Below are 15088 nucleotides of genomic sequence, written 5' to 3'. Positions count from 1 at the left end.
TGTGTAAAGGGACTGATTGCGAAACTCTCTGATGCACGTAGCCCCTCAAATGTATTCGTTTGTGGGGTGACACCGTGTGTCGAGTCAATTCAGCGGACCCGAGGATCGCGTGGATGTTTTTATAACGAAAGTCAGGCATGCCAAAGCAACCGGGTCCCAGTGAAATCGCTCTTTAACGGCACCTGTTAACCAGAATACCATCTGAGGTTTACTGTCGTCGTCTCCGCTGGGATAATGGGTTTAGCATCAGGGGAGGGGGGGGGGGGGTCCTCGTGCTCGTGCTCATTCACCCATGTGGTTTCAATGAAGTTCCCGGGACACCTGTGTCATTAACGGGCTCCACTGGGCCTTGTTCAGCTAATGCGAACCATCGCGGTGCTAAAAACCCAAGAAAATCTGGCCTTTTTATTGACGGCAGACCCGTCGCCTCCGTATTAAAAGCCAACGCCCCTGGGGGCCGGCGTGCGGTTTAACACGACCGGTGTGTGGACCGGCGGCACCTGTCTGTGTCCTGGACACATCACCTGCAGGGAATCTGCGGCATGTGTTGTTGTTTTCAAAGGCAAGGCTTGCTCGGCACATGTGTGCCGTGCATTAGAAAAACATACTGAGGTGTCTTGTCCAGAAGGGGAATTCATGCTATAAATGGCTTTTTTTGGTTATAGTCACATATTGGTATAAAAAAAACTAGCGGCAAGCGCTTGATCGTGATTTTTTTGGGGGACCCGTGTTTAGATGTATGCCAGAAATGAAAAATGAAGTGAATTTACAAACGTCAGCTTCCGCTTCCTAAATTTTGACCCCATTTTTAAGGACGCAACAGTGCACACCAGAGTTTTTTAATATTATTATTATTTTTGGCTTCATTTCACGCAGTACACTTGGCCTGGAAAAGTTACCTCGAACAAAGCAAAATATGTTGTGCGTCTGATAAATGGGTAGTTGGAAATTTGGCTCGATGAACTGACCCTGAATCAGGATGTGGAAATGCCTTTGCTGTTTTTTTCTTTTCTCTCATGTTTCCTTCCCACTCTGTAGACGTGCCTTTCTGTAATCGCGTAACGTTGCAGCGGCGTTGCAGAAACGTTGCGGAAGCGTTGCGAGGGCCTGCCCAGACAGGCCCAGAGAAGATGGCCTCTCGGCGCTCTGTGAGAAACCGCCATTGTTCAGCGACCGGTCATCTCTGGCGGTAAGTTTGGGGTTAGTCACTGGCGGTAAGTCTGGGGTTAGTTACTGGCGGTAAGTTTGGGGTTAGTTACTGGCGGTAAGTCTGGGGTAAATCATTGGCGGTAAGTCTGGGGTAAATCATCGGCGGTAAGTCTGGGGTAAATCATTAGCGGTAAGTCTGGGGTAAATCATTGGCGGTAAGTCTGGGGTAAATCATTAGCGGTAAGTCTGGGGTTAGTCACTGGCGGTAAGTCTGGGGTTAGTTACTGGCGGTAATTCTGGGGAAATCATTGCGTAAGTCTGGGTTAGTACTGCGGTAAGTCGGGTAAATCCTGGCGGTAAGTCTGGGGTAAATCATTGGCGGTAAGTCTGGGGTAAATCATTAGCGGTAAGTCTGGGGTAAATCATTGGCGGTAAGTCTGGGGTAAATCATTAGCGGTAAGTCTGGGGTTAGTCACTGGCGGTAAGTCTGGGGTTAGTTACTGGCGGTAATTCTGGGGTAAATCATTAGCGATAAGTCTGGGGTTAGTTACTGGTGGTAAGTCTGGGGTAAATCATTGGCGGTAAGTCTGGGGTAAATCATTGGCGGTAAGTCTGGGGTAAATCATTAGCGGTAAGTCTGGGGTTAGTCACTGGCGGTAAGTCTGCGGTAAGTCACTGGCGGTAAGTCTGGGGGTCTCTGTACTCCAGGGCTGAGACAAGCCCAGATGAGACGGCCACTCAGAGCTCGGTGAGAAACCGTCATTGTCCGTCCATGTCTGTTCAGCCATCCGTCATCGCTGGCGGTAAGTCTGGGGTACGTCGCTGGCGGTAAGTCTGGGGTACGTCGCTGGCGGTAAGTCTGGGGTACGTCGCTGGCGGTAAGTCTGGGGTACGTCGCTGGCGGTAAGTCTGGGGTACGTCGCTGGCGGTAAGTCTGGGGTACGTCGCTGCGGTAGTCTGGGTAGTCTGGCGGTGAGTCTGGGGTACGTCGCTGGCGGTAAGCCTGGGGTATGTCGCTGGCGGTAAGTCTGGGGTATGTCGCTGGCGGTAAGTCAGAATGTCAGGCGCACTCGCAGGGGTTGTGGGAACAGCGGCTGAGGCCTCCAAGGCCCCCGCGGACACTGTCGCCGTGGCGACCACTGAAGATTTTCTCTCAGGAAAATCCATGGTTGACCCAAATGGGCTCACCCCTCCTGACTCGCCCCCACTGACACGGCAGGCCTATCAGACGGCGTCCCACACGCACGGTCCAGCTGTGGCTCCCTTATTCTCCCTTTACGATACGCTAAATAACATGGCCTTCGTTTGGCGGATACGCTTATCATTACAACCTGGAATTCCAGAGAACGTAAGGCCATTCACCTGAGTTAGGTGAGTTCATCAGCATTCCCAGACCACTGAGTAACTATACGCAAGGCTGCTAAAGTGCTAAGTGTAATGCAATTATGCCAACCTTCACGAAACAAATCATAAACACACACTCAGAAGGACAGAATACCATAACAACGTGAACTAATTACACTGGATTGGAGCATCGTGGGGTGGGAATGGGTCTACAGGAGGGCAGCCTAGACGCAGTAAACTTAAAACAGAACAAAGTTTGGAAATTTAGCCTCTGATTGGATCTCAGCAGCTTGGTCCCGTTGCGGTCACAGCAGTTAATTTCACGCCCCTCTGCCCTCCGATCCCTCAGAGTGTTCAGCAGCTGGTCGAGGTCCAGCGACGCTTGACATTCGGGTGCCTGGTCCGCCTCTATTCTCATGGCTTGGTTTTCTACGAAATGGCCACTTGAGTTTGAGTGGGAAACAGTGTCCCAAGCTGACTGGTCCACCACAGTCCCAGCAGAGCTAAAAAATTAACTTCGCCCAGTTTCTCAATGGTTTGCACTTTTCAAATGGAATCACCGCTGTAAAAAAATAAAAACAAAATTTAAAAAATGGAGAGAACTGCAAATTCTCATTTGATTTCAGTTTCTTTTGGTTGCTTTTTGTTGAGACCTTAGTTTATACAGCAGAGCAATGCACCTTGGGATTGCTGGTTCTCGGATTCCAGTCTCCCATTTTGGAGGGAAAGTTGACCGTGCCCCTAGCATCCAGGGGAGGGGAGAGCAATACAGAGAGAGCAATTTCAAAATAGAAACCAAATTAGAGATAGTCCATTACTCCACATTCTTCATTCATGATTGGTTTGTTAGCACGCCATCTGTTTACCAGAGTGTGGCATCCTTGGGAAAATGGTTTTAGGGTCAGGGGGGTTACAAAAAGGGCCAAATTACAAAAGGGCCATAACAATGATGTCAACCTGCAGAGACTGTGCTTTGTACCTCAGGATAAAAATAAAAAATAAAAAAACACCACCAGTAATTGTTTCACTAATGGTCTCATCAATGTGCCAGGCGAGGTTTTGTGGAACTCTGCTGTGCCTGCCTCAGGTTATTCAGGTGTTTTTAGCTAATGTGATGTTTCCTTAGTCTGACTTACAGTTGGAACGCAGTTGGACCACAATGGCGAAGTCAACCGGACAAAAAAGCAGAATTGTGTACGTGGAGGCACAACACAACCCACCTGACCCAACTGCTTCAGTTTTTTTCCCCCTGCCAACCCCCCTACCCCAAGTCAGTCCAAAAGTGTTGACATGGTTAGGATGGGGGTGAGTGGGGAGGTGGGGGCTCTGAATCCCAGAGACAGGGTGGGCTACAGCAGCCAATGGCAGAAACAGGTGGGCTACAGCAGCCAATGGCAGAAACAGGGTGGGCTACAGCAGCCAATGGCAGAAACAGGGTGGGCTACAGCAGCCAATGGCAGAAACAGGGTGGGCTACAGCAGCCAATGGCAGAAACAGGGTGGGCTACAGCAGCCAATGGCAGAAACAGGGTGGGCTACAGCAGCCAATGGCAGAAACAGGTGGGCTCTCAGGGGGACGAGGAGCACAAGCCTCAGACAGCAAGCGACTCCGGGCTGGACTGGGGGCGATTCTGGCCCGAAGTCGCTCGCCATCTGGGGCAGGTCTGGGAGACACAGTCCGGAGGGAAAAGGTAAAGCAGCTTGTGCGTTTACCTGCAGTTCTGAAGGTCGTGGGACTGGCTTGGGCGGTGAAACTATCGGGGACGCAGGTGAGACCTTTGCCCACTGGTACCAAGCTAACAGCGCAGAGCCGAGAGTATGTACGGTACGTGCCCAATAAACACACAGGAGTCCAGTGTCAGCTCAGTACGAATAAACACTGTGCGATGGTGCCAAACCAATGAGTCAGACAGTGGCAATTTCCAATCCCCAGACGAAGGCCAAACACAAAATTAGACCCTGTTTTAAGTTGAGTTGGGATCCTGTATCACACAGCACACTGCGTTCACTGAAAGGTCAGTTAATAACCTTTCAGATGTGATAGCTTTCGAATGTGATAGCTGGTTGAGGTCTGTGTGTGGTGGCTTGGTTGCAGTTTCAGCTCAGACTTGGTGCCTGAGGGCCAACCAGTCCAGGGTAGGAACTACCATTGAGGATACCAAGGTCATGTCCTTGTTTTTTTTTTTAATGTCCATTTCCAAAGTCTATTATTAATTTTATTATTTAGTGAGAAAAGGGAGTGTATAGTGTCCCATATTTTCTCAAGTTTAAGCCTAATCTAGAGGTACAGCATATGTACAGCATTTACACCCTGAAATGCATCCATAAATGACTAAAGGGGAAGAAAGCATACCCCAGCCTAACCCCCCCCCCCACCCCCCACCCCCCCCCCACCCCATCACAGCTGAGTCTCTTGACCTCTGTATTTTTTTAGGTCCTGGTTGTGCCCCTGAGCTTGCCCCCTTGTCGCTGAATCTCTGGGCATGACCTGCACTCCCCCCCCCCCCTACCCCCCTCCGCCTCGTGCTCCCCTGTCAGCTCCCTTGACGCTCCGACGCCTCTCCATCTGTGCACAGGTGCCGAAGGCGTCATGCGAAAAACAGAGAGGGCCCTGTGAAACAGATGCGCATGTAGCTGCGGTCGGCGGCACACACACAAACCCGCCCACCCCAGGGAAGAGCAGGTGGTAAGTGAGTGACCCAGTAAATATTAACGGGGCCCAGGTGTGGGGTCGGGAAGCAATTACCGCAGCAGAGGTGAGGGGTGTCGAGTTGGGGGTTGAGGTGGGGGGGGGGGGTTGTCAGGGGTGCATTTCTGCCCTGGGGCTGGTTTCTACATCAGGGCTAGTAAAGCCGTAAATTAGGTATCTGTGTCAGCTAGCAGCCTATAGAGCAGTACGTGGGGAATTAGCTCAAATGGTAGAGCGCTCGCTTAGCATGCGAGAGGTAGCGGGATCGATGCCCGCATTCTCCAATTCCTTTTTTTTTGTCTATTGCCCTCCAGCAATTGGGAAATACTATGTCCTTACGAGCCAGAGGGACAGTAAGTTAATACTGATATCACGTCACCACCCCCCCCTTTCTTCACCCAGATTCCCGTTCCCATCTTCCACTATATACCCTATATTCCTCTATGTCAAAAAAAAAAATCCTGAAAGGGATTGCCCAAACATTATGCAGTTGTGCATGACCACACAAGCATGTAGAAAGTGTGTGAAATGGGGTACCACAATGACGCTATGACTGAAATGCCCTTGTTTTTTTTCAGATACCATTGGTTGTAAGTCCTAATTAGAATTACCATTGTACTGACTCCAGGGATAGAGGGGGTGATTTGGAACTCTTGACACAGCCAGAGCCAGGAGAGAAGCACTTCTTTTTTTTTTTGCATTATGGACAAACAGTGGCCCTTAAAATGCAGGAAGGCACAAAGAGATTACTATGTGAGGTTTCCCCTTGTGTATGCCAGAAGGGAAGAGGCTGTTTATACCCATTCAGGGGACCATTTTTTTCCTCTCTTTTTTTGGCTTTTTGAAGCCCCTGCTTTCATCTCTGCAGCGGGGCTTGGCAGGGTCCGCCCGCATGCTTGCACATCCACTTGCGCTGTGCGGGGCAGCAACAAAAAGAACCACCAAACTCTCCCACGTATAACTACACCTGCTCTGCTCCAAGAAGCCGTCCAGAGAAAGCTCCCATGGAACAAAGGGTGCATTCTAGAATGCTCTGCAGCCCGTTACCTCTTCTTCTGTGTTCTCTGTGCAAGTCTCTCTGTATGTGTGTGTGTGTGTGTGTGTGTGTGTGTGCACATATTACTGTTTTAATGGAGACACTGACCTGACTACACACCAACATGATCGGGACCTCTGTCAGGCCGGGGACAAAATTCCAGGTCCCCACAACACTGACCATTGGAATCAGTATAAACCATCATATCAATGTGTTTACTGTAAAAATCTAACATGTCCCCGGCAGCTACAATTTTCAGAGAAAACTCCGTGTGTGAATGCATTGCAAGAGAGACACCCGGACAACCGAAACGATGGTCACTTCCTTTCCTTGTCTTTGTCCTTAGGGGACCATCTATAAATAAAACATCTCTCTTTTCCTGAGAAAAATAAAGCGTGGTTCAATATCCCATGATGTCACCCCAGGGAAAATGTGAAGGGGGTGGGCTTTAGTGAGACCTAACACGGGTTTAGTACAATGCACACTGTGAAGATCTTGCTAACATGACTATGCCGTCATCCATTCTGTTGAAACGATGAGAAAAACTGAACAGCAATTTAGTTTTCATGGCTTTTTTTATTGTGTAAGAGGTACACATGTCCAGCATGGATCATTAAACACTCAACAAGAAGTGAACAACACAACATGTATAAAATCTGTCTAAGGCAAGAAATAAAACGGAATGTTATTCACAAATTAAAAAAACAAAATCAAATTAAAAAATGCCTACCACATAAAAAAAAAAAAAAGTTTAACCCCTTACAGAATTTTTTTTATTTACAATTAAAAACAATAATTAAGTCAAACATGAATAGAAATAGAAACATAAAAAAATGAATAGTAATCATACAAAAAAAAAAAAAAAAAAAATCAAATCTGACCACAAAGCTGGATTTCTTTAAAAAAATCCATCACTGATTATGAAGACAGGGTGATTTTAACACTGAGGCGAAACCTAGGTGATGCACTACACTACACTGCAGTGATGTCAGGTCCCTGCTGGGACAGCCACACACATCCATTTAACGTCTTTAACACAGGACCAAACATCGGCTTGACAGATGACTGCCATCATCTGCACTTAATGGCATTTGGCTTTAGGCTCAAAGAGTAAGGCGGAGGAACTGCCCTAGAACACACCCAGGGTGCCAGGGTGCGCCTCAGTCCCGGTCCCAGAGAGCCACACGGTCTTTATGCCTTCGCCCAAATTTCCCAAAATTCCCAAAGCCAATTCAGACCTCGCACGGCGGAGTTTCACGAAAACCGAAAATAGATTAGGGCTACTATACGGCATCATCAGCGACTCGCTTGTTTCAGCCAATCACCGCATCCTGCCGCGGGAAGCAAAATGTTTTCATTCGTTCAAACAAGCCAATGATCGACTGCTCGTGGCTGCTCCACTCAAAATGGCGATTCATGAAACGGTCTTTCAAAATGGCCGTTCGTGAAAGCTACGCACCCTGCGGCTCTCCAGGACCAGGGGACGCAGCCCGCCATCGTGTTGGGTCTAGACCAGGAGACCAGGAGTACCTTGCGCTGCACGTCTTCCACTCATCAGGACGGCAGGTGAAATCAGTCAGCTAGGGCATCGTTCAACTTGCTCTGGAGAGTACTGAGACAATCCGTCCACTTTTTTTTTTCCGTTTTGTTTTTGAGGTGAAAAACCTGTTTACACCCCTTTGTGACTTGACTTGACTCTTTCATTCTGTCTCTCTCTCTTTCCACCTCGCTGTGTGGCCTGTTCCGCTTGGCGGGGTTTCCGGAAGAGAGAACTCGACACTTGAGGGACGACAGGAGGCATGTGACATCCCGCTCTTCCTGTATTAAAAAAAAAAACCCCCGACACGTTTGTCGCCCTCAAGGGCCACTAGTGGTTCGCGGGAGAACTGATAGGGACAGACGGAGAGGGGGGCGGCCGAACCCTTCAGGGGGAGCGCCTGGAGCAGGGACACCCAAATCTGGCCCTCGGGGGCCAGTAGTGCTGCTGGTTTTCAATCCCCCCCTCTAATCGGGGACTGATTCAAACCTGCTGCACCAGGTGTGTGTGATCTCTGGCCAATCAGGGACAGTATTGGTCTATGAACCAATAGGCTGAGGGGAAAACCAGCAGTACTGCTGACCTTGACGTTTTTTACCTCCTCACTGTAGAGGATGTGGCACTGTGGGGGGGGTGACCACTAGGGGGCAGTGTGGAAAATTTGGGCCTTGGCAGACTGTCTCCACCCCCCCCCCCCCACCCCCACAAAAAAAAAAATCAACGGCAGTGAGCTCCCGCCCCACCCAAAGAGCGTAGGGTGGGGCAGTCCGGCAACAGCGAAGAGTAACGTTCATCCGCCTCATTTCCTGTGATAACACCACAGTGTCCTCACGCTACACCGAGACGAGAGGCCACTGAGTTTAAGCCCGGGTCACGCTGGCGGGGCCTGGGTCACAGTGAAATGCATTGTGGGAGGAAAGCACGCTCTCTCTCTCTCTCAGCCTTTGGCCCGGAGCCCGCGCACACTTCCTGATTGGCCTGCAGACTGGACGGAACAATGTCCATTGTGAGCGCCAGGTCCGAAACCCCCCCCCCCCCCCCTTGGGGTACTGTTAGAAGCCTGAGCTCAGCGTGAAGTGGGGGGGTGGGGGAGGGTGGGCTACTGCAGGAATGGGGAGTGGGGTGGGGGGGGGGGGTGGGCTACTGCAGGAATGGGGAGTGGGGTGGGGGGGGGCTGTATAATTCACACATATGTCCCACAGCTGACACTCGATTCAGTCCCACAGGCACGCACACAGAGGCGAGCGCGTTTTTAAAGGGTGCTGCCGCTGCTGCGTCCGTCAATCAGAAACAGGATTCGCGTCTTCCGTACGTCGTTGCCGTTGCCGTTGTTGTCGTTTCCGTTGTTGTCGTTTCCGTTGTCCACAACAGTGCTTATAAATAAAAGCAGAGAGCATACTAAGACTAAGCTGTCATGGAATCAATCCAAGAACAAGCTTTAAAAATACATATATATATAATTTTTTTATTATTATTAGAAGAAAGAAAAAAAAAGCAGATGTTTCCTCTGTGGAATTTTCCTGTCGTTCAGCGACGTCCGGCTTGGTTTTGCTTGCAAGGCACACGCTCTCGTGTTTTAACTGCTGGGGAGGGGGGAGGGGGGTGGGTGGGGTTTCTGTTCAGCCATTCACCGGCTGTGTTGTAGCTCTTCATGACACAAGACACCCCCCCCCCACTCCACCCCACCAGCCTGATCTTTAATTGCCCCTATTCATTCTGCTGGGGCGGACAGAGAGTGGAAGAGCTTTTATCTCTGATTAGCTATCCTTTAAACCTCCCAGGGACCCTATGGGGGTGGGGTTGTGGAAGGGGGGGGGAGTGTTGCCTGGCAACCACATTGAACTGTTGAATTACTGGAAGAGCGCGAGACATTACAGAGCCGCGACTCTCTCCAGGCCCGGGTCGATGGCGCTTGCAGAAACCCATCAGCGTTGTTCGGGGGGGGGGGGGGGGGGGGGCGCCGGGTCCATTACGGACCTGCGTGGTCTCTGGCGTTTTTAACGGTCCCGGAGGCCTCCGGACGCAAGGCCCGCTCCGGGACCGACTGAAAGGATCTGAGAGCAAAATCACAAATCCAAAAAAGGAGATGGCCGTGTCTGTGCGGGCGTGAGCGAGCGTGCGGTCCGGTATTAAATGACATCCGACTGATTGATTGGCTGATTGATTGGTCGCGGGGGAGGGGCAGGGTGGCGCCGGCTCGGAGCACCGAGGAGCTCCAGAGTCCTCGGCACGCCCCGACGCACCAATCGGGCGATCCGTTCGGTCGACGTCATCGCATCCCCCAGCGGTTCCTCCCGGCTCCTGACCCCACCGATGGAAAAAACATCGCTCCCTCCCTCTCCGCCTCAGCTGATGTGTGGGGAGCGCGCGTCCTGGCGCAAAATGGCCGCCGTGCATCGCCCGGGTGCGTGCCACACGTCGGTGGCGGCTGAGGAGAGTTCCCCCTGGTTACCGCGAAGCACCTTGAGCGTGTTTCATGCATTCGTTCATTATTCACACCATCACCCCAGACCCCCACAGCAGTTCTCTCTTGCCCCCCCCCCCACACCCCCCCATAGCCAAGTCGGGAGCAGGAATACGCTTCACCAGCAGCGCGCCCCAGCCGAGAGTCCCCCCCCTCCCCCCCCCCACTCTGAAAGGCCGTATTCACGCTAACGTGCTATGAATAGATCTGCCTTCAAAAAACCATCGCGTACAAAACTGCAGACTTCAGAGGGACGGGGGGGGGGATGAAGGACTCCTGCAGGGAGACGCAGCTGAGGGGGTCGCCGCGAACGGACGGGGGTCCCACAGGAAGCCGCGTCCGGTTGCGTCCGGCCCCCCGATCCCGCGCCGCGCGCCCCCGCCCGCTCCCGAATCTAGGTCAGCCGGGAGACAGAGCGCCAGGGTCCGATCGGGGGAAATGATTTTCGGCGGGGCCCGCTCAGAACCATTCAGGCCTTATTCAGCTGGAAACTGCTGGCAGTTGCTCCCCTAACCCCCCCCCCCGCCCCCAGCCCCCGCCTGCCCCCCCCCCCCCATCCCCACAGCAACACGCCCGTAATTCAAGCCAGACCGGGACTCTGTAATAATGGACAGTAAGCCTTCCCTCACACTGAACAGATAAGGTTTCTTTCTTCTCCCCCTGTTGCCTGAGCGTGGTTTTATCCACTTCCCTTTGCCTGTCTTACCCCCCCCCCACCAGCCCCCGCCCCCCCGCTCCCCTCCCAAAAGAAAAACGAGGCTGCTCTGGGTGGGGTGGGAGGTGTTTTTACACGCCCGCTGTTTGTAAGCGGAGGGGGATTATCCCGCAGTTCTCAGAAGGGTATTAAAAAACACGACCCTCTTCTGCAAGCAGGACCTGAGCCTCCCCAGCTGACTCGAGTCAGGGCCCAGGCTTCACTCCCTTTCCCTTTGGGGAGGGGGGCAGGAGAAAGGGGGGTGGGGTGGGGTGGGGTGGTGGAGGGTGAAGGCCCAAAAGCATCCCTTTCGCTTTGGGGGAGGGGGGCGGGGTTGAAGGCTCAAAAAAACAGCGGAAATACCTGCTGTTGCATTTCTACGCACGGCACATACAAGCTTTGCAGGCGAGTTACCGTGACGACCGTGAATCACCTCTGCATGCCGTCACTTGCGGTCAAAACGTCTGATTCGTTAAGTCTGTTTATCCAATCACTTTCTCCGGGTGATTTTTTTTTTTTTTGTTCTTCCCACATCGAAAAAGAAGAAGAAATTCTTAGAATGTCCCTCCGGTATTTCTGCTCCAGGCATTTTATTATATTTATATTTTCATTTTTTTTTTTTTTAATTCAGCCCACGATTGGCGTACCAGGCGGAAGCTCTGAATCAGACTAAGGTGGAGCGAAAAGCTGGAGAAACAATTACCAGGTTTAAAAAAACAAAAACAACAAAAAAACCCACACACACAAAACAAAACAAAACAAAAAAAAAGAACCAAAAAAAAAAACAAAACAAAACAATGTGCAAAGTTCCTGATATAAATAGACTACAGTCAACGGATTGGGCAGAGCACCGTGGGGAGGCAAATTGGGGAAGTGGGAGGAGGAGGAGGTGGTGGGTGGGGGGGGGTGGGGTCAAAGGTGAAAGGTCAAACCCAGTCCTGCAGGGAACGCTTGCAGTGGACCAGCAGCCTGGGCGCCCCTTTCCGCTGCAGCATGCTGATGATGGCGTATATCAATCCCAGAATGCACAGCACCAGGACCAGGGGCACCGTCACCAGGATGATGTCATTGTTGTCCACCTTGAGCACCACGTCCACGTCTTTGACCTCCTCCTCGCCGTCCTCGCCGCCCGTGTAGTCCACGTCGTTGGTGCCGTCGCGTTCGCGGTCGGGGTCGCGGCCGGGGTCGCCGCCGGGGTCGGCGTCGCGGTCGGGGTCCTGCCCGGCGTCGGGGTCGAAGGGCGGCCGGTCCACGGCGGGCCACTTGCGCCCCGCGTCCTCGTCCACCTCCGGGTCCAGGTCCATGCTGCAGCCCATGAAGTCCCGCAGGATGGATTTGGGGTAGCCCGGCTCGCCCTTCATCCGATGGTTGTCAAACTTCCAGTACTTGGTTCCCTTGTAGAAGTAGGTGTAGGCTGTGGAGGATAAGGGAGCAGAGGAATCGTAAAAAAAAAACAACTTTCTGGCCCAAATTTCTCTTATACTCCCACTGTGCGAAGCGTAATCACATCTGTGATCATATCTGTTAACCTGTCTCATCGCTGCCCTGATAAACCTTCACCACCCCCGTTTTTTAGCGATGTGAAGACACAGGCACTTCCCTGGCCACCCTTCAGCTGGCGTGTCACTCACCTGTGTCGTCGCTGAGGAAGGCCCCCTTGGGAGAGACCGGAATGGAGCCCCACACGCTGATGGGTTTGGGGTAATCCCTGTCGACGGCCCGCGACTGCTCGTTGAAACGCCAGTACCTGCAGGAGAAGAGAGGGAGGGGCGGGGGGAGGAGGGGCGGGGAGTGAGAGGGTTAATGTTTATATAAAGTACACACAACCTGCACTGGACCTGTCCCCATGAGGGGGGGGGGTTAATGTTTATATAAAGTACACACAACCCACCAAACCCGCTCTGGACCTGTCCCCATGGGGGGGGGGTTAATGTGCATATACAGTAAACACAGCCAAAAGAACCCCCCCTCTGCACCCATCCCTGTGGAGGAGGGGGGGGGGGATTACACACAATCCACAGGGGGGTACACAACCCACAGAACCCCCTCTTTGGTCCTGTCCTGGGGGAGTGGGGTTGTGGTGGGGTCCTTACCGATCCCCCCTGAAGAAGTAGGTGTAGCCGGAGGGCTCCCACCAGATGGCCGTCTCGATCTTGTCGTACGGGATGTCCTGCCCGTACTCCGTCAGCTCCTGGGGGTAACCGGGCTCCAGGTTCGCCTCCCTGAACAGCCAGAATTTACTCCCTGAGAGGGGGAGGGAGAGAGAGAGAGGAGAGAGAGAGAGAGAGAAGAGAGAGAGAGAGAGAGAGAGAGGAGGGGGAGGGAGAGAGAGAGAGAGACGGGGGAGAGAGAGGAGAGAGAGAGAGAGAGAGAGAGGGAGAGAGAGAGGGAGGGAGGGAGGGAGAGAGGGAGGGAGAGAAGGATGGATAAGAACTCTATGAAAAAGTGATGAAGCCTCATTTGAAAATCATTTTCAATCAGTCTGCAAAGCAGCAGAGAGGAGGATAATAAAAAAGACAAATACGCGTAGATGGTGAAAGAGAGAAAGAGAGAGAGTGGGGGGAACGAGGAGCCCCCATTCTCTCCTCATCACACGCTCCTGCCCCCAGGTCGCGTATAAAGACGGATGTTTTGGGGGGGTCACGCGTGGGGAGTTTCCCAGCATGCCCTGTAATACTCTCAGGCCTGGAGTACGCTGTGTTCGTTACTGCTTCGTTCGTTAGCCGTTTGCTAGCCCCCGAGGGCCAACCCACAGAGGCTGCAGCGTGATAACACAGAATGCAGGAGACCACGCCACCACTGCATCAGCGGTTTAAAGGATTCAGCTGTTGCTAGGGCAACGGGGCCGCTGGGGGCACTGAAAGTGCCAGGTGAGCCCCGCCCCCTTACTGCCATCGCAGGGGTGGAGGGGTTGGGGGGGGCGTGATGCCCTGCGCTGACCCAAATCACCCCCTGGGGCAGAGGCCCCCGAGCTGCGGCCCGTGGGGGTTGCCACAACGTTAGGGTTACGCTGTGGGAACGTTACGCCAGACACCGAGGCTCCGTCCCGAGAGCTCTTTTATCCGCCCCCCCCTCCCCCCCCCGGCCCCGCTGGCCCAGACCCGCCTCCTCAGAAACGAAACCTTCGATGTCAGCATCTGGAAAAACCGCGGCTCGATCTAATCCACCAAGCCTCACATCTGCCAGATGTTGCACTCCAAGATTTCTTTTTTGACTTCTTTTTTTCATCTTGGTCCCCTTTCTTTTTTTTCTGTCCGATGGCCTATATCCAAATTTCAAGATGTTTTGCCAGTGACATAATTTGCCCCGAAGACATTTTTTTTTCTTCTAGGAACTAGGGGCCAGCTGTCTTAAAGAGATACACCCCCCATTTCTTGCCAGGCCCTTCCCTAAACCCAGACTCCCTGCCCTTCTCTCCACCAGTTTGTTGCTACACGGCACGGAACGTTGCAGTGCCAAAAAAGAATCCTCGGCGGGCGAAACTGGACGACCTCAGCAGCGTTAATACCAAAATTCCGGTCGGGAACTTCTCTGTGGGACCCTGGAAAAAAAATCTCTTAACAATGGAGAAGCGGAGATCTGCAGGAAACTGTAACTGTAACTCGACCGTTTTTTTATTTTATTTTATTATCCGCTCACTCAAAATAAATACGCAAAAACGTCGAATGCCGCCATGTTCCGGGGGGCGTTAAACCTTAAAAAACCAAGGCCTTAAAAACAGGATCCAGGACAATAAAGTGGAAGAGCGTCTGAACCCGCAGCCCAGAGGTCTCTGGTTACCGAGGTCTGTGGAAATTAAACATCCTGGCTCCGATGAGAAGCGCATTAATGGCCGAAGGGGAGATTTCGTTTCTGTGCGATCGCGCAGACCTGGCCCGCAGCCCAGCATGGATGCCTTGCCCGGTTCCAGTCCCACCTTTGCGCTTAAACCTCTACCTGACACTAACTGCTGGAGGAGCCCACGGCCAACTCCCACATCAGCAAAAGCTTTTATGCATTTTCATTACAAACTAATGGGCGAAAAACTGGCAAATGTATTCATTTCATAAGCCCAAAAAAGGGTTTTATACAGTAGTTATTATTTTCAAGGTTTCAGTATAATTTAACAAAGGTGCCCATATTGTTTTGTGTTTTTCGTTCCCCTGTAAATTTATCCCCTGTAACTTTAACCCGATA

The 15088-nt window shown here is 52.1% G+C and overlaps 1 protein-coding gene and 1 non-coding gene across 2 annotated transcripts in view; one reads left to right on the top strand and one right to left on the bottom strand.

Moving 5' to 3' along the window:
- Positions 1-5392: 5392 nt before the first annotated feature.
- Positions 5393-5465, top strand: trnaa-agc (transfer RNA alanine (anticodon AGC)). Its single transcript has one exon. It is a non-coding gene; the product is annotated as a tRNA-Ala (tRNA).
- A 6045-nt stretch (positions 5466-11510) lies between these two features.
- The window catches only part of mmp15a (matrix metallopeptidase 15a), a 27015-nt gene continuing 23437 nt past the window's right edge, over positions 11511-15088 (bottom strand). The window contains exons 9-11 of the mRNA XM_064337366.1: positions 13006-13156; positions 12544-12659; positions 11511-12326 (exon numbers count right to left, since the gene is read on the bottom strand). Of these exons, the coding sequence (XP_064193436.1) occupies positions 11839-12326; positions 12544-12659; positions 13006-13156 (755 nt within the window). The 3' untranslated portion in view covers positions 11511-11838. The remainder of the gene's footprint in view (positions 12327-12543; positions 12660-13005; positions 13157-15088) is intronic.

The sequence above is a fragment of the Anguilla rostrata genome, chromosome 5 (assembly GCF_018555375.3).
Source record: "Anguilla rostrata isolate EN2019 chromosome 5, ASM1855537v3, whole genome shotgun sequence".
Lineage (NCBI taxonomy): Eukaryota > Metazoa > Chordata > Actinopteri > Anguilliformes > Anguillidae > Anguilla > Anguilla rostrata.
This window is presented reverse-complemented; position numbering and strand designations above follow the sequence as displayed.